The sequence below is a fragment of the Chelmon rostratus genome, chromosome 2, assembly GCF_017976325.1.
Source record: "Chelmon rostratus isolate fCheRos1 chromosome 2, fCheRos1.pri, whole genome shotgun sequence".
Taxonomy (NCBI): domain Eukaryota; kingdom Metazoa; phylum Chordata; class Actinopteri; order Chaetodontiformes; family Chaetodontidae; genus Chelmon; species Chelmon rostratus.
Window position 1 is genome coordinate 25,547,997 of NC_055659.1, and position 19,406 is coordinate 25,567,402.

Below are 19,406 nucleotides of genomic sequence, written 5' to 3' on the forward strand. Positions count from 1 at the left end.
CACAGCAGACTTCTCTTACATGGATGCCTCCAGGGAGGGTTTGGTGCTATAAACACTAGTTTGTCATTCACAGGGAGGACAGAAGAACAGGTTATAGCCCCATGTTGGGTGTGACAGGTTTTAAAGACTGGTTTGGTCGGTTTATGGCTTAAGGACACAGAAAACCAGCCTGGCAACACAGCAAGATGGTGGGAACATACGGCGGCGCGACGGAGCTCTGCAGAGGAAGAGCATTTCCAAAAACAAATCATTTATTCATAATTAGCTCTCATCATGACTGATTATAGCCCCGCACTCATTCTCACAAGCTCCAAAAAGAAAAAAAAAAGAAACTGGGATGTAGCCAGTTATCTTTCTAACTATAATGGGTCTCCTTGAATGCACCCCAGATAAACAGTTTCCAAACCATTTATATGTGGAGAATGCATTTATATGTTCCACTTGACCAAGACCACCATCCAAGTGATCTAGCTATTTTCCTATGCAAATGGTGACGATCGTGCTTTCTTCAAACCCCATTTCATTAATTGAACTGGCTGAAACAGCGTTCAGTTGCTGCATTTAATGGATTTGGATTAAAATGCTGTTTTGATGCACTCAGAGGGATGAGACTTTTCCTTCTGATTAAATTTCCTGGAGAACTTAAAAAGTTGGCGCACAGTTCTTATTCATAAACATGACCTACAAACCAAACAGCTGACTCAAATGCTGATTTTTTTTAATTCAAACAAATGCAATTATACAAATTACTAAGAACCAGCTTAACAACAATTGTTTACTATATATTACATGCTTTTCAAGTACATAAAAATGCTCTAAAAAAAAAAAAAAAAGACAGAACCAGTGTATTTACAATACCAACATTTACATACAACTTCATTCTCTTGAGAGAAATTGGGAGCACCAGTCCATGATTTCCAGCATGGATGAAATAACCATGTTAAAATAAAATGAAAAAAACAAAAATGGATTTTCTGTCTTCCTGCACTGACTGATAAGATGTGGCAGTGATATTAAAGTTGGTGACATTGGGTAATACTCGAATGGTGTGACAGAAGCATTTGGCTCAATTGTATTGTAAGTACTGACAGTGAGATGGACTGAATACTTTGTAAATGACAAACAGAGTACAGGAATCACTGTGGCAGCTACAAGCAATGCTTTGATAAAACTGAATCTGGTGACTGCAGAATGTTCCAGGAAGTAGCCATCCCTTTCACTCATTTTTAATGAGTTCCTTCATTTTGATAATGTCCTTATCAATCCTTCATGGTTACAGTGCTCATACATGTGTGTAAGTGTGTGTGTGTTCATTGCGGCTCAGTATCCTCTTCCAGAGATGGTCCTAGTCCTTGGTTTGTGCTGGAGAAACTTAGTCCACATTCCCTTTGGCTAGACCACACAATCCACAGCAGGTCCTGGTTTAGTTTCAGTGCACAAGTGCAATCACCACAAACACTCGCAATCCAGACATGTAGACGCTCCCGCATGGTTTTGTTATGATTTAAAAAGTTTGGCATTTGCATTAAGAGAAGAGAAAATGAGAGGACTTCTTCCCTTTACATGCTGAATTCCGCAGAAGCTAAATTCCTTCATTCTTTGGATCCCCCATACAGAAAAACAGGTAAGTGCAGTCTAAGGCACAGTGACACCTTGTGAAGGTGAAAAATGAATATAGCACGATGACAGATCAGCAACTACACTATTGTCCCTGGTTTTGAGTCTTCGTGCCAATAAATCTGGTCTTCTGGCTCCAGGTTAGGGCTCATTTGATTACTGATGTGTGGGTCCATCTGGCTGACATCTACGTAGGATCTGTAGTAAACACAAAAGATTGATGCACATTAGAAACGGGGCAAACTGAGAGTAGCGTGTGACCAGGTTACAGGAAGTTGAGAATGAATTAACCCTGGGCTGTCAAGAGTATCTGGTCTTATTTCAGTTTTGATGATTAGATCAAGAACTAAATGAAGAAATGTAAGAACAGTTACATTGTATTACGTTACTTCATGTGAGTCAGGTTTGTTAATGTTAATCTCGATTTGAAACAAGGGTCAACCCAGGGTCAAACATTCTCACCCAACAAAAACAGCAGATGCACACAGGCATTACACGCAGAGCCTTCAAATGCAACAATATTCAGGGGTCACATTTTCCCTCTGCCACACAGGTGCTCTCCCACCACCACAAGACACCCAGAGAAATAAAGCAAGAATCGGCAAGAGTAATGTGAAGTGATTTGGAGCTTTCTCTCAGTCCCTGCCACATATTTAAAAAAAACACATCACCATCACCATAACAACCATGTGGGGAAGTTTTACATTCTCGTCTCTCACCCTTTCTTCTGTGCTGTGACTTTGATTATTGAGGGGAGAGGGTTAATTTTCCTTGTCAGTGGCATAGGCAACATCACCACACCTCTCTAAAGGCCCCGCAGGGCACGCCATCCTATCACAGCTCCGCCACTCAAACTCTGGGGGACATCTGTGCATGAGAGGGGGCAAAGGTCAAGGGTGAATGGCAGCACATGGGCAGGGAGCCTCTGCATGGGCCAAGAGGAAGGCAAACAAAAAAAAACTGAGCGGTAAAGGCACACTGCAGAGAAATGTGACCACTGGATGACAAAATGCCGGCTGGAAGAGGAAGTAGGGCAGGCATGTTTTTTTTTAAGCCATGCAGTTACCTTATCATACATGACAATGAAAGATCAGTCAAACCTCTCAAAAATGCAAAGTTCACTCAAAACATCAACAAGCAGACTATGGAGTCACGTTGCAGACAGGCTTAAAGAAGCAAACGCACAGGCTCCGGCCGTTGCTGTTTACTTACTATGAACTACCTTTCACAAAGGACACCTTACTGAGCCTGTGCCCTCTGGAGGATTGTGGCTGCGCAGGGCTGGAGGCCACCTGCCTGACCCGACAGCCAGGGGAGTAGGAGGAGGAGGGAAAGGAGGAGGAGGGCAGGGAGGAAGTGGAAGAGGAAGCTGAGGAGGAAGAACTAGCAGGGAAAAAGGCACAGCGCCTCTGGCCATCAGGGCTGTGCCAGGAACCCTTAAAAAGATGTGAGGCGCCATATCTATAAGAAAGCAGGGGCCAGTGGACAGTTAAGGAGGATAGAAGAACCAGGTTTAAGCTCTGAGGGAGGACTGACTGCTGGCTGAACAGATCCTATAATCCTACTGCTGAACCAGGCTGTCATGTGAAGCAGATGAATGTTTTCTGATTTCCTAACTTAAAGGAAAAGTTGAAGAAAATGCAACATTGGCTACACATCGATCAACAGTATTGTTGTGTTTAAAGAATAACAAAACCATATTGCAGCTTATATTTTCTGTAGCCTTCCATTCTAGGTAATTAAACACTAGCGCTTAGCTCTGGGGATAAGGAGGATCAGGGAGGGGCTTATTGGATAAGGAGCTGAGGCCAAGTTGTTTTTTTTCTCACCTGTTGTGGGCGGAGTGGCTGTAGGGGGCTGTACTGTAAGAGTAAGACTGCGGCGCATGCATGGGCATGTCATATTCCAACATACCACCGGCGCTCATGTGGCTGTGCCAGTTTCCACTGGAGGACGCTGAGGACAAAGGAGATAAAACACGGTACAAGTCAACAAATGACCCACCTACACGTGAAACCAGGGTTAACAACATAATGCACCACAGACTGTAACATATGGTGCTGCGATCTCACCTGAGGAGTAGGAGGTGTTCCTGTTGTTGTGGCTGTAGGGTGTAGGCATGGTCTGATAGCCCAGGCTTTGCTGGGAGCCTCTGTCGTAGTCGTAGTTGTATGCTGCCTGTTTGTGTGCAGCGTTGCGATGGTACCAGCCTCTCAAGTGTTCTGCCACCAAAGCCTTCTGGATGTTCTTGCTGACCTGCTCGTTGCTGCGGGGCGCCGGGCGGTTCCTGGGCGGCCGCAGTGTGGCGTACGGGTTCTGTGACATGCCGTCTATCTCGTCGTTACCATAGTGACTGTGCATGTCATGGCTGTGATAAGCTGTTGGGGTTGGGTGATAGGAAGGATTGACGTTATAGTGTCCCTCCATCTCATTGTCGTACATGTAGACTCCATTAGAGTAAGGCTCTGGTTCTGCGTAGCTGGGATAGCCTGTGACATAGTAGGCTGTCGTGGTGGGTCGGACCCGAGGCTGGTAGGCGTAACAGCGGGTGTCTGGCTGAGCCAGGTTGGGCATGCTGCCTGTGTTGGCATACATGTCTTTTCTGTGGCGTCCGCGAGCTCTGCGTCTGTGGGTGGGGTTACCGGGGACACTGTACTCCACACTAGACTGGCTTGTGTAGGAGGAGCCGTCATCAAGGACCTCAGTGCTGCTGCTGCGCTGGGCTGGGGAGAAGGTGAACACTGGCACAGGGGGTTCGGTCTCCGTCAGGAACTGGGACTGGGACTCCAGACTACCGCTACGCTGGCGGAAATGTTGTGGGGCGTCCTCTGATCTGCAGTTGGAAAACACTTCATTGAAGAGCTGTGTTTTGACTCACAGGCACACCACAACAAACCAAGAGCTGCTGATGAAGCAGATATTCAAGTGAAAAAAAGGCTCTGAGGCCTTACCTGAGCTGGGTGCTGCTGTAGGCATTGCGGGTGAGGAGGGGTGTGGGGGGCATGCTGCGGGCATCACGTGGCTGTCTGGAACCCGGTTTAAACGTGCTGCTGTGGCTTGATAAGGCATCGCGGTGACTGTAGTGGAGTGATTCCTGGACTTGGCTGTAATTTAATCTGGAACACAGATAAGAACAATGGTTTTAGGGCAGTGGCCTCTTCATGGCAGAACTTTGAGTCTCTACCCTCTCTGCACTTGCTCTCAACTGATGGAGAAACAACAACACCTTGGGTTTGCTTGAAAGAGCACTTCAGTCATTATTTACAGCTGAATGCTCGTCATTACATGCTCCACTGAGCTTTTTTTTCCCATGCAGCAGCGTGTATTATGATGGTTTAAACTGAGTTAAAATTTTGGAAACTGAGGGCGACACATCACCTATATCATACTGTAACCACTCATGAAGTAGCAGCCATTAAACTAAGGTTCCAGAGCAACTTTCCTGTTTCCCTTTCCCTCTCAGCTCTGAATTGTTGTCTGCTCCTTCACAGGCAGCGACATGTTCTTTTCCATCTATTTTTAAAGCCTGTGCATTGGGCTGATAAGAAGGAGATTGTTGGAGAGACGGGAGAAGGAGGGAGGAGGTGACTGGCAGGAATGCAGCCCTGGATCTGGTCTACAGGTCTGTACTGGCTCCATGCTTCGGCAATAACAACTGCGAGACACACTGTGAAAATTATAATACTAATATCTTTCGTGGGTGTCAGTGCTTGTTGTTTACCTGCTGTCTGCATGCTGGTCATTGGCAGAGGCCCGTCTGTCTTTGTTGTAGTGGATGTCAAGAGTTTCTGCATGGTGTGGTCTCGGGGAATACTGGACCGATCTGGACCGCTGCCTCTGGGACATGAGCTCATCATCTGGGAGATAAAAATGATCGCTTAGTTAAAATGAGAAAGAGCGAAGAGAGAATCAGAAAGGCAGTAAATGAGGGAGGAAGGAGTAAAAGCATGCACAGTGACCATGGCTATGCCTGGGCGCTTACCATCATCCAGAGTGAGGCTGTCAGATAGAGAACTGAGGTCTGAAGGGTTGACATCATCTGATAACAGAGGAGGGAAAACAGTCCTCAGATACACCTCTGATATTCAACTTCTCATAGAAATGACAGACTTTTCTTCAAATTAAAGAAAATGACAGTCCTTAAAAATGAATTCCAACATCTGATGTGCAAGCAAAGCACAGCCTGTGTAATCTTCACTGAAGCCGTTAATGATATCTACCTGCTAAGATCAGTGAGGCTCTCTGAGTGGGTTTCTTTCCTTTCTTGATCCTGTAGGCATTGATCTCTTTCTCGATCTCCTCCAGCTTCCTCATTGCATCCAAACAGTTGTTTCTCCTCTTTTTCTTCACCGTCTTGCAGAGGTCACCCTCATTGGATAGCTTGATGGCTGCTTCCACGATCTTCTGCTGCAAGGCGAACCTGCTCTCCAGATTCCTCAGATGTGGGTCCTACAGAGAAACACATAGCACACACATATTCACATTTCTTTTCTGATTCATATTCATTTTTCCAATTGACTTGGAGATGGAAACCATGTTTCTCTCAAAGCATTCTGCAATGTAAACCTCAAAACACATGTTAACCTCTTACTCCTCAGGCTCAAATAGTCAACATGATCTCTAGGTAAACACACACAGTGGTGTAAGAACTGTTTCAACAAAGTGTGACACACTACATTATATAACAGAAAGAAATATATCATAGCAACAACACAACACAGCAACAGCTATTCTAACCTCATCGTAGGGGAAAAGGTCGTCCAGCTTGAAGGCGGTGCCAACACGGCGTCGTACTTGAGGAACCTCCTCACCTGTGGCCAAGGGATAGTCTTTAGGCAATCTGCCAGTGAGCTCCTGCAAATGAGAACAACAACCAACAGTGAGCTGAGAGTGTGGATGTCTAAACTTCACTGGAAAAAAGAATAATGAAAGAGACACTCACAGCTTCTCTCATGCAGATCTTCTTCAGTTCCTCAAGTTTCTGTGTCAGTGTGTCTTGAAGCTCCTTTTCTTTCTTTTTCAGCTCAGCCACCTTCTCTTTCCTCTGTTCCTCGCTGACTTCAGAGTCTGCAGAACCTGGAATAGGCACATGTCCGATTAACTCCAAATTATAGCAATAAATCATCACTCACAATCTGATATGAACAGAAGCCATTAGCTGATTAACTCTCTGCTTACCGGCTGAGATGAGGCTCCCGTTGCTGGCCATGATAAGCTGGTCTTTGCTCTCGATGCTGGAAAGCTTAGCGATCCGCGGGGCACAGATCTCTGTGAGGTCCATGGCGATGTCGACTGAACTCCTGGTTGTGGTCATCTTTGACTGCAGGGCAGGGAAGAGGCGGTTAGGAGAGGAAACAGGGACAAGGGGGAGGGAAGTGCAGTGAAGGAGGGATTGGGAGTATTGCAGTTTTAATGATAGCACACTGCGATAGTGGTGGCCATTTGCATGCTTGGTACTCCAAGTGCGCTGCTCTCTCATCAATCAGCATGGACTCTATTCCTGGATGAACACTGACACACCATCTGCCTTTGAGGGAGACAGTGGATGAATAACCTCATTTGACTGCAGCCACACACACTCATCCATCTTCACTACAAAATGCACACACACCACTCAAACTGTATCACAGCCCCGATAAGAAATGTGCACCATACATGCTAACACACGGACCATGAGTGCATGGCATGTCGGCCACTTTCAACTCTCGCACAAGGACCTAGGCAGTGAACACATGGTGCCTTTTCCCATTTATTCTCAATGGTGCAGTCATAAAAAACGTTTATCCCTTCCAAACACTTTTTATATGACAAATTGTAGTTTATTTTGAGTTGAATGTTTCCTTCACTATATCAGAACTCAGAGCAATTACAAGCTCTTGTGCATTTCCAATTTCAGCTACCTAACCGCCCGTTACTTCAGGTTCAAAAGATAACAGCTATTGTATTCCTTTTAAAGCAAGGACGCAACAATTTTTCAACATACAACAGACCAGCATATTAGCATTAAACCTGATGGCCAGTGATGTCCCTTCACCGAGCTATTTACACATGTCACAGGCATGGGACACGGATCAGGCAGTGCATCACATGATGAATGGTCACTGTTACACCAGGCTGTGACACTTGCACAATAACCAGACAGAACAGCCCATATTCAAACTGAAGAGAAAGTCAGGCGCAGTGTTTTTTAATCAGTCTAAAGGATCATTTTACAGCTTGGAGAAAACAAAAATCGAGTTTCTAACCAGGTGACATTACTTACAAACTGAGCAGTGGACAAGACAAACACACAGTGTATATAAGCCAGTCACCACAAGCATGCACACAAACACGCATGTTCACATACTGATCTGTTGATGGGACGCCTGTGCGGGTCATTCAACATAAGGTAAGCTCTCCACACAGGTCAGTCATCAGTGTAAAAGTAGTATTAAAATTTTTCAAGTGAATCAGTGAGGAGAGAACTGACACTCACTTTACTTTGCTTTCTGTCCAGGTAGAACTGGTGCTGACTGATGGCCATCACCCAGATGGTTTTAATCAGAGAGTGGCTGGCATACCACGTGTGAATAACCAGACCAGTCTGTCCGAAAGTTCGCTTGGTCACAGTCCTTCTGTAGAGGATAATAAGACAAACACTCAGTGCTTGTGCTGATACAAAAAGGAAATCTACTTAGTAACTGCATACAAAAACTAAACAGATGATGGTAGATAAACAAGGCTTTAATCAAGATTTAAAAATATGTGTGATGAAAAGATTAGAAAAGAGATCAAATAAAACCTTTAGCCAATTAAAATTGTGGGTGCTTGTGTAATAATATACTGAAGAGGAGATGAGCAGTGGCATCAAACTCATTTTGAAACAGACAGTGGGATTTAATAACACCTTTAAGGGCTTAAGTGCCACATTAAAGTCTGTGTGAGGCACTAAGGTCTTATAAAAACCAGAGACTAATAAAGTGGCCCTTGAACAGCAGGAAAACACTCATTTCACAGACAGGTTACAGCTATTAACATGGTGTCCTAAATGGGCCACTGGCTGCAGATGACCTTCACTGTGTGTAAGGTGTATGAAAGAGGCATCGGAAGAAAGAGGGGCAGCTAAAATGGGAACACTTCAAAAACAGGAAAAAGACCCGTTAAGATCAGTTAAGGTAGATTAAGTGGTTTGTCTTCTCTGACCTGTGTGGGTCGTTCACTTCCACAGCAAATTTCTTCTCACGGAAATACAAATTCTCCAACTGCTTCCACTGAAACAACTGCATAGAGAAAGAGACAGTTCGGCAGAGAGGGGAGGGGGGGAGAGGTAGACAGATATTATACATTACTGAATACACAACCCAACAGGAGTATTGATTAAATGTGGACTAACTGTACATAAACATGCATGTCATTTGATATCACAAGCGCTGTAAAACACACAGTTGCATCAGCTTACTCACAAAAGTTAGAAGCTTCCCCAACGAGTGGGGTCAATCTCACCAAAATACAGCACGACAGGGAGGCAGGTATTAAAACAACTCGCTTTGTTTCAGCCACAGCAGCCTGCCTTTTAGCACAGATTTTACCGATCAGCTTGCAACATTAGCAGAAACATTGTAACAGCTAAAGCTTTGAATGGGGCTCAGTGGGCCGCCCAGTCAGGTATAGGTTTGGGCTAACGCAGAAGCAATTATAATGCTGCTGCAACTGCAGGGAGCAAAACCGTGCCAGGCAGCAAGCCAGCTTCTAATTTCATTCTTCTGTGGAGGAGGCAGGACTTCTCTGTGTCAGAATGAAACATCTGCTCCACTGATACTGGGCTCACGAAACACATTTGGAGCCACTTGCCTGTGAACGGCTCTTCCCTGCTTGCATTTTGGTTAAAAGAAAAGACGCTGCACAAGTGGAGCTGAGAGTAATGTAGGAGAGCGTTTACAACCACCGATTAACCTGACACTGTCCTAGAAGGTTACAACCACAATTAGTCAAAAATACAGAAACGCATCACACATCTCTTCCTCGAGTGACAGATCGTACCTACGTTAAGAAATCCCAATAAGATAACATATCTTCACTTACACAGACTTTGCTAAGCCTAATTCATACCCAACAAACCAACTACAACGCATTCCTTTACAGCAGTGGGCTGCATGTATCTAGAACACAGACAGCAGGTACAACACCACACTGAAGAGAACATTTGGAAGAGCCTGAGGACAAAATAAAAAATTAAAACCCACTGAGTATTTAAAAAAAGCTGTACAGATGATAAGTGGACATAATGAAAAGCCTTACCGTTATCAAATCCCTGCTGAATTATCTTGGGTTTGTATTGAATCCTTTGACTTTGAGTTTCCCACAGGGCTAGAGCTTCCTCGAACAATACTCTCTCTTGTCTGTCTGGAGCCAGATAGGTGTTGCAAGAGTTTCAGCTGAGCTGACCACGCCCCTTTAACCACCCCCCTCCTCTGACATCACAGATACCTCACGCTGCCTTCAAGTCTTTGTACCACTCTGCACTGCTCTCTCTCTCTCTCTCTCCCTCACAGCTCACTTCCTTTTTAGTCAGACCAGATGAGCAGGTTGTACACAACTATTTGCTGGGCAGGGTTTGTCCTTGTTTGAAGACTTTCATCTCTGCTACACTTCCCATCACTCACAGACAAGCCACAATCCTTCACAGACTTTGAATACTGCACTTCCATCTGGGAAGTTCTCTCCTTTTCATATTGTAAATACCACACAAAGCACTGCTGTGCAGCCAAATACTGTCACCATCTCCCCGGCCAGGGCAAACATGTTAGGCATCTGTTACTATGGTCCACTCATTAATAGCAGGGACTGCCTCTGTCAGGTCACTCAACCAGGCAGAAAGAAACACTATGCACCATGTTTTTACAAATACTAGCCAGGAAGCATGGAACCTCAGTTTCAAGATACACGTTTAATCTGTCTATTTAATCATTTGGCAGGAAGTTTCCATTTCATATGATTTTTTATCAATGAAGCAACATGCTGTTCCAGCCAATGTTGCACTCCTTATCAATTACATAGTCAGTCTGCCAGTGAAATGAAGACCATGGTACTTGAACAATGGGAACCAGCCAGCAGGATACCTCCAAAAAGCTCATCCCATTGTAGAGGGGACCTCATGGCAATTAACACCCCCTATTCGATATCATTAGCATCATTTGTAACAGCAGAAAACAAAGGTCTAGGCAATAAAAACACACTTTCAGAGGATCATTCCTCCTATTAGAGGAACTCCACACCTATGTGTCAGTACATAGATGAAACTAGTGAAAGACTCTCCTGTGGCTGAAGCCACAGCCTAAATATTTCAAGGACGTGACACACCTCAATCTCGACAATCACAAGACTGCAAAAAGTCCTCTTAAAGAGGAAACGGTCCAAGAAATCATTCCGCATACAAGTCAGCTGATATAGCGAGTGACTCATCAATACAACTCCTACTGCACGAACAGAGAAACGAAAGTAATCATTTTCTTAAAACCAGGAAACACACCATCTTAAAGAGTACACTCATCATTTGCGTGAATACAAAGAATTTCTGCATCTTTGTATCTTTAGTATTTCCATCTTCCTTGTTTTTGCCAAACGTCTCATTACAGGCAGGTGGAAGTGAGCCAGAAATGCCTGTGGTTTCATATGGGATCAGGCTGTTCAGATCCAGCTCACACCCACAACCCAAGGACCCCCATGGCCATGAGACAGCAAAAAATCATACATGGATGAAAATGTGTCAGAGGGCCTGACTCATACGGCCGTACAGAAAAAGATCTGCCCCACCCTTCCCATAACACGTCACATACCAGCTCTGGCTGACTGGCAACACTGTACAATTCCACAACACACGCACTGCTTAAAGCTGTGAAAACCTAACAAGAGGAGGAAACCAGAAGGAACTTGATCCCATTTGAATCATGATGGGGTTTAATCAAAATAGAATTTCAGTTTTTTTAGCTTTCTTTCTTTTTAAGATTCATCACAGTTTTTTCAGATCTTTACTTTCAGGTCATCAGTACTCCAAGGCTGACACAGTCACCCATAATAACCCAACGATTTATTTTGGTTCTGCCGGCTCATCATAAATGTGGACCAGCATGTGGTCTTAAAGAGTGTCCCATTACCCGCTGTGAGAGGGCCCAAGTGACACAGAGTGAGGAAGGGAGACAGAAATGTCTCTGGCTCACCATCTGCTTCAGTCCCATCGTGTGTCCTGAAGACACATCACACTGTAGTGGTCTTCCATTTTTCTTCTAGTGTCTAATCGTCTTCATAAAATAAAATTTTGCATCTTTTTCTCTAAACACCCCGCCCCACCCAGACCTTTGCATATAATCTATGCTTTCTATCTACATTAAACAGTTCTTATATACACTTCATCTACAGATAATGGAGATGACAGGGCATTCATATTCTTAAATGTGCCCCTTCTCTTAAACACAGCAGGGAGAGTGGGCTTTTGAGTTTCAGGCAATTCAACACAGACTGATGAAACTGGCATGCATGCTGAGAAGATAATGTGAGGTTGAGCTATTGTGTTGATTTTTTTTACAAACTTACATATTTTTAAAAAATGCACAATTGCTGAGCTCCCACCAGCACCACCTCCAAATCCAGCCCCCAGTGCCCCCCACACAGATAATTGTTTTGTATTGTTTGATCAATTGTGTTCCTTCCAAGACACACTGACACACTCACAGAGATTACCATAATGAATGCAGCATGCTGAGAGGGGCTGTGCAGAGGGCAAGGAGGGATGGGCTGAATTGAATACAGGAACTGTGAACTAAAGCAGGAAGCACTATCAATATTCACCAGATAGAGGGGTCTCCCTTGAAGGCAAAGGGAATATAGCCATACACTTCCACATCACTAAGAGCAACAAAAATGTCATTTAGAAAGCCAACCTTATTTTTTTCCCACAACAGGAAACTCTTGTCACTGCACCCCTTCTTGTGTGGAAGAGTTGGAGAAGTTTTGAACCCTCTGAGCACCCCTCCACCCTCATTGATGTCCTCCACCTCCAAACACCCACCCACCCAGCTGGCAGAGTGCCAAGCCCAGTCCCAGAGGCCTGCTGCTTCCCACAGAGAACCATAATTACACCTTCCACTCACAGGGCTGGGAGACACACACTGTGGCTGTACCCAATAATGCCTCAGTGTAACAACACACCCTGCTATGTCAATAGCTTCCTGCTATCAGTGTTGGGCAGTGGCAGCGCTTCAAGTAGGAGCGTTACTAGTTGAACTACACCTGAATCTAATAGTGTTTCACTCAGCTTACCTCTTTGATTGATCAAGAAGTGTGGCAGCGTCCACACAAACTACATGTGTATGTGCACCTGACAGAAACCCTTCCATATGACGCTGACATCACATACCAATCCTTGAAGATATGGCAGAGGGTGAGGACTGAGACGAATTGATCCTGAGGGAGTCGGGATCTTTTTCTACAGTGGTTTAAGTTGAGTTATTACATTTTGAGTTAATTTAGTTTGTCCTGAAAATTTGCCCAAGTCTAAATTGAGCATTCTCATGCAAGCACAAGTGCACACACACACACACACACACACACACACACACACACACACACACACAAACTCTTGACTCCTGCTTTTTGTTATTATGTGCAACGCACGTTTTTTGGTTTATTTTTTTGATGCCATATTGGGTTCAGAGCAGTGACAGCAGTAAACACAGCTTGTTGTTTGATAAAAAACTTAACCTGACATTTTTTGAATGCCTAGGTGATGGCACTGACTTGGAATGAAGTTGGTTCAATTAAAAAAACAAAACAAAACAAAAAAAGTTTTGATGTATTAAATGACTTTGGCCATGTTGCTGTAGCCTAGCTTGCTACATTTCTCTGAGGGGCAGTTTCTATGTGGTGAAGTTTCGTTTAATGTAGCTCACTATGAGTTCCATGTAGCTTGCCCAACACTTCCCAACAGTTATGGTGAGTCTAATGAAAGAGGCTGGGAGAAATGCTTGGTTGGGACACTACTGAATAACAAACAAAGAGGACGGGGTAAGCACAGAAAACAAGAACAAACTCAAACACTGTAGTACAGGAGCAGTGCACTTGTGAGCAGCAAGTATTTTTTCATATGGACACTCTACAGACCACATCAGTAACTTCATATCCACCACAAAGCCAAAATGTTGTGTATAGTTTAAGAAACAATCAATTCTCCTAAATGAAGGTAAATAAATAAAAGTAAGATTAGCTGTTTGAAAAGAAACAGTTTTGACACTTGGGGTGTCAAAATTCTTTATTTTACTTGAATAGTACACCGTCCCAATGATCAGCTTTCACAATAAAAAAAGAGAGTGATACACATTTTTTGCTGAGAGTCTGTTTGTGCCTTTTCCCCTTTAAACTTTGCAAGATGAGCTGTTTTATAATACTGGTGACAATTCATTCCACTGTTGCCCGTATCGTACAGTATATGTTTTCACACCTACAGCCTTGACCTCACACAGCACATACTGATACTCCAAAATATTTTCCCCCATCTGTCTTCCTCTTTGCTCTGACTGGCATGGGAACCAGGGTCTTAATTACACCTATTTACAGTGTGGATGGATCATTAACCAGCTAACAAGATGCTCTGTGCTGAAAGTTGTGTTTTCAACTAGCAAAGTGTTTCAATAGTGCTCAATACTACATAGTCCACAAGAAATTGGAAGCTAATAACTTTAAGAGTTTTACTTGTTTGAGTATAAACATCACTTTGTGAAAAAACAAGTTAAGTCGAGCTTAATTGTGTAAAGCCCACACCCCAAGTTAGTCCCAGAAGGCTTTACAATGTGTACAACATATGAATTCCCGTACCCTTAGATTGCTGACATGGATAAGGACAACCTCCTCACAAAAATAAACACCAAACACAAAAATGTGTCTTAAGTGCTTGAGTTCTGCTTTGTAAAACAACATTTCAAATGAAACACGTGGAAGGCAAAAAAAGCAGCTGTAAAAAGAGGTCAACCTACCTTTCTTGGCTTCAGTTTATCCTGCAAATCGTACTGGCCAATGCCTTTGTAGCTGACTCCCAGCCACCACGGTATTTCTTGCTTGTCCTGCATGAAAGCACACGTGTGTACACACACACAGACACACACACACACACACACACACACACACACACACACACACACACACACACACACACACACACGCACATACACACGAGCACACACACCACAACTCATTAGAGGTAGCTTTATTGGTGGGAGCTTGAAAAAAAAGCAATTACCCCATTAGGCTCACAGCAATAGCAACACAAGAAGAGATCAAATACATTACAGGCCTTAAAATCTCTGCAAGACTGACTGAGTCATTTTAACATCACCGTTTGATCTCCTCAGACACCTTGATTTAATAGGGTTTGGTCGGAAAAGTTAGTGGATGTGAGTAAAAGCAGGGAAAGTGGCAGAAATCACTTAAAACATGCTGAACCGAGCATGTGCTACAATGCTTTACTAGACTCTTCATTCACTCTATTGAATTATTTAAGGTGTAATTTTCTACTAAGCCAGTTTGTACTCTCTTATTCCACCCAAGCAGGCAGAGTATAGTCTTGTGTGTTCCTACAGTAACACGTGTTGCTGCTTTACTTTAGCACAGCTTCTAAAAAGGTAAAGACCTCAAGATTCAAGCAAAATGCAACAAAATTAAGTGAATAAACGAATGATTGATGTGTTAGATGCAGAAAAAGAAATGAAGACAGCATGTTGATAGAAGCTTGTTCAAAGGTTAAGCTTCTGTGTGAGTCAGGGCACCACCGTTACCTTCACTGGGTAATAATGGACTCCATATGTCGGCAGGGACTCCACCAGGGCCAGATACCTTCAGAGAAAAGAGGAACAGGTTAACAGCAAATCCGCCACTTACACTTCATCACTGTCAACCGGTGGCCGTTGTATAAAAGACAGAGTGGGATTTAAGCTACAGTCATTGAGAAGCCGCAGTTATTTGCAGTGGCAAGCTGATCGATTTGTTTCCGTGATGTGACAGAGGGAGGGAGAGTCCATTGATCAGTTCAAGGGCACAAATCATCCGAGGGTATATGACCCAAGGTTGCTCTGAGTTACAGTCCCCGGAAAAACACAGCGGAGGACTGACATCCTCCCAAGGCTGGCCAGCTGCCTACTCTAAGAGCACCTCTTCTAATTAATGACACATGTGACAGCCACCTCTACCACAGTGCAGACATATGAGGTTAAAGAGGAAGGCCTGAAGTACGTGCTGGAGAACTTTGCCATCAGCAGCAGTACTGTATAAGCGAGACACAAGTTCATTTGCCAAACTCAAATTAATGTTCATCATAAAAATACTACAGTTGTTTTTAACTTACTGCACAATGGCTTGTCCTCTGGTCAGCCCCTTCAGTTTCTTGTAATGTTCAATCACTTTGTCCTCACTGCAAATAGATAGATAAAACATTTAATGAATAATCCATCAAGTGTTACACATTCCAGCCACAGAGGGATTGTGAGAGGGCCCTTTATTTGACACACATTCTGCCTGCTCATGCAGAAAATTCAGTCTGGCCTACTGGCCTGCTGATGGCTCTCATCTACCTCTCCTGCAAATGCATCCCATTTACTTCCCCACTGCAATCATCCTTTTTAATAGCCTAGTGAAAGTGCAAACTCACTGCGGCTTAACAGCCAGAAAGAGACAGACACAGACGTGTTCATGTGCTCACCCATACACCGTAAAAATACAATTTTAATTTGGATATTGAAATGATGTATCCGCTTCAGAGGCTGCAGCAGCCTCAGATGACCGTTTAGCCAGAGGGCAGCGGAGCGGGTGAGGGAGGGTGAGGGAGGGTGCAATCAGTGGAGCAAAAACAGCAGTGTGAATTGAAGAGACAGACAGCAATCCTTTAGACAGCCAGTGGCTGTCAGCACCTCCCTCTGCTCACTCAGGGCTAATGGGCAAACGTAATTAACGCAACCCAGGCATTAATTAGTCACCCCATCAGAGGCGAAACCCTCTGCCAAATACCTGGCAGGACTGCAGGCTCCTTACCACCCAAAATGCTCTTCGGGGGAAATTACTGCTTTGTACACCCGAGTGTTACTGACCACTAAGGCGAGTTGACAGCTGAATCATTAGTGTATATTGCGGAGGAAGGCTGCGGTTTTGGTTGGACCACAAGTATCCACTGGGCTGTGATCCCTTAACAATGAGCCCCCTCCCCCCATTCCTCATGCATTTTGTGGTTTGTTTTCAGAGACCTCAACGGCTAAGACAACTTACCAGTAATTGAGAGATGGGTGCTCCCTTAATACTCTGGTGGGCAGAACTGGGAGCTGCTTCAAGTCTGATCTTGCAGTCTCAGCACTGTAAAAAAAAGAAGCATATACTACCTATAAGAACAGCAAACGAATGTATTCATTCAGAATAACAGGAGTCCTTTCATCTATACTTAAGAGCTGGGACAGAACAACAAAGCGCCAAAATTACACTGTTGATTGATGAAACTTGTTATTACTAACTCCAGCATGTGTAAGAATCTCTACATTTAGACATCTACAGTACCTTGTTATGATCTTAACTGAGTGCTCCAGTACACCAGCATAAGGACAATAAGGAAAGTAAAGGTACATGTTTACAAAAAAACCTGAACTGAAAGTTTAAAAATGCACAGAGAACACTTCTCCACATGCTTTCACAGTGTGGTCTGAATTTCTATCTTAAGGCATGGGAGCAATAATTCATGTTTTCAACCTTTAGAAAAGGTGCAGTGTCAGGATATTGTTTTCATCTTTCTTATCTATAAAGAGTAGCACTGCCTGCCAAGACTGAACTTGAGCTTCACTCATGTCTTGCCAGACTTAATTTATAAAAGCACATGCAGGGCCTTTAAGTCATGGGGAGCTTTTTAAGGGGGAGCTTTTTAAGGGTGAGGACTCTTTTCAAAAATATCAAAGTCATTTTGTGAACGTTCTAAACAGTAACACACTGCACAGTTATTCTATGAACTGCAGGTAAATTACGTTCACCCTCACAGATTCGCCAATGATCACACCATGACAGGTACAGTTGGTCTTTCTCACAAACTCTAACAGAAATGTTTAACAGAGGCTTCAAGTGCTGTAATACATACAGAAACTGACCATGTCATCTGTACAGACAAACTGTGGCGTTTGTCACTGTCAAGGTCTATGATAGCCAACTATGAGTCACTCTAACATCATGTAGGAGGGAGTACAGGTTCTACAGTTTCTGCTGGACAAAAAGGGCTCTTGCTTGGCGGGCCAGTCCACTGGAGACCTGAACAAAAGCCATTCACAAGCACTTGGCAGCCTCTCCCTGTGTTGAAAAGTATTGTACGAGCCCCAGCGCTCTTACAAAACAGTCTGCAGCCTCTGAGAGAGAACTCCAGTGTGAAGGTCGGACCATACTTAATATAAACTATTAGAACATCCTCAAGTGTTGTACCAGCTATAACAATAACCTCAACATAACAAAATAAGTATTGGATGATTTCAGGCCAAGGGCCATTTGACCTTAAGTTCACTTTTATGAACATCAATTTAAGCCTTCTTCTTTACAGAATAATGGAATTTAACAACCGCTGACATGGTAGGATGGAAGCATAATGATCCAGTTATGTGAACCAGCTTACTAAACAAAAAAAACAAGGGTGAGCACTGCAAGGGCAGAAGCACTTGAATCACTCTTCCCTGTAGCTACCTCTCCTAGGTTGACTGGGTTTTGCTGCCATGGCACTTCGCTGCGTGTTTGATGGCATACACTTTATGGGGAGCTGGGGCCTGGCGTTGTCGGGGTGATCTGCTCTGCAGCCGCACTGCCCTGTCAGCAATCTGGAATTCATTACTACATTGGTTATCTCCCCGCAGCCTGCAGCGTGGGGGCAATTCCTACACCCAGTACAACCCAGCCCAATGCAGCCTACCCAGTGTGGGAGAGATAATACTCATGTGTCAGCTATTCCACAGGGCTGAGACATGGTGACTGTGGAGGGAGCACAATGAGAGAGCCTGTTGCTGTGAACGAACCACTAACTACAGGCTACACCTGCAAATAGAACTGAGGACTAAAACTGTCTGGGTGTAATATTGGTTCATGTGGGTACAATTAGAACACAGCTAACATTGTGATAACCAAAACTGATTTAAAATTATGCCTGTAGCACACTCAAGTCAATTACAGCTGTACACACACACAAAAAAAAATCCCAGCTCTGTTACTCTTAAAATGTTACTGTCCATAATTTAAACCTTCTATCAGTTCACTGATTTCCTACATTTTCCACAACCCCTTTCATGAACCTCCAGAGTAGAGTTCTAACTTGTTGCATGCAGCCGTGGATTATACCTGCAGGAGGTGAGCGCAATAGCAAGAATGTGTGAATGCAATACTGACGTAGTGAAGGGAATTGTGATACAAGTGCAATGTGAAACCTAACGGTGCATTAATTCAATGCACAGCAGGGGACTGGCCCACACCACCACAATAACATGACTACAGTGAGTCCTCCTGACGCCAACTTGTCTACCATTGGACAGTGGGTCTGGCTCATCCCTCTTAAGGCAGCTGGCTGTAGGAGGAGGAGGTCTCCCTAACTCCTCCACAGCTAATCTCACTGCTCCAGGGCCCTTTACTGATACAGTGTAGAGGAGACACATTTATATTATATGCTTTATGAGGGGATTTACCAGGCCTGTTGTCTCAAAAAAGTGGAGATAAAGGACAATGCAGACAGGAATGAGAAATACCGCCACAGGACAGGGGGTGGA

General features: G+C 44.0%; 1 protein-coding gene across 2 annotated transcripts in view; it reads right to left on the reverse strand.

Moving 5' to 3' along the window:
- Positions 1-701: 701 nt before the first annotated feature.
- Positions 702-19,406, reverse strand: part of frmd4ba (FERM domain containing 4Ba) — a 43,546-nt gene continuing 24,841 nt past the window's right edge. The window contains exons 8-24 of one of the 2 annotated variants that reach the window (XM_041955515.1): positions 16,900-16,983; positions 15,986-16,051; positions 15,420-15,477; positions 14,622-14,708; positions 8,800-8,876; positions 8,093-8,231; positions 6,796-6,937; positions 6,560-6,693; positions 6,355-6,471; positions 5,838-6,066; positions 5,600-5,656; positions 5,339-5,474; positions 4,569-4,733; positions 3,690-4,450; positions 3,447-3,573; positions 2,337-2,484; positions 1,678-1,815 (exon numbers count right to left, since the gene is read on the reverse strand). In XM_041955515.1, the coding sequence (XP_041811449.1) occupies positions 2,379-2,484; positions 3,447-3,573; positions 3,690-4,450; positions 4,569-4,733; positions 5,339-5,474; positions 5,600-5,656; positions 5,838-6,066; positions 6,355-6,471; positions 6,560-6,693; positions 6,796-6,937; positions 8,093-8,231; positions 8,800-8,876; positions 14,622-14,708; positions 15,420-15,477; positions 15,986-16,051; positions 16,900-16,983 (2,485 nt within the window). In that variant the 3' untranslated portion in view covers positions 1,678-1,815; positions 2,337-2,378. Of the gene's footprint in view, positions 1,816-2,336; positions 2,485-3,446; positions 3,574-3,689; positions 4,451-4,568; positions 4,734-5,338; positions 5,475-5,599; positions 5,657-5,837; positions 6,067-6,354; positions 6,472-6,559; positions 6,694-6,795; positions 6,938-8,092; positions 8,232-8,799; positions 8,877-14,621; positions 14,709-15,419; positions 15,478-15,985; positions 16,052-16,899; positions 16,984-19,406 lie in introns of both variants that reach the window. The other variant, XM_041955507.1, reaches the window with a different exon arrangement.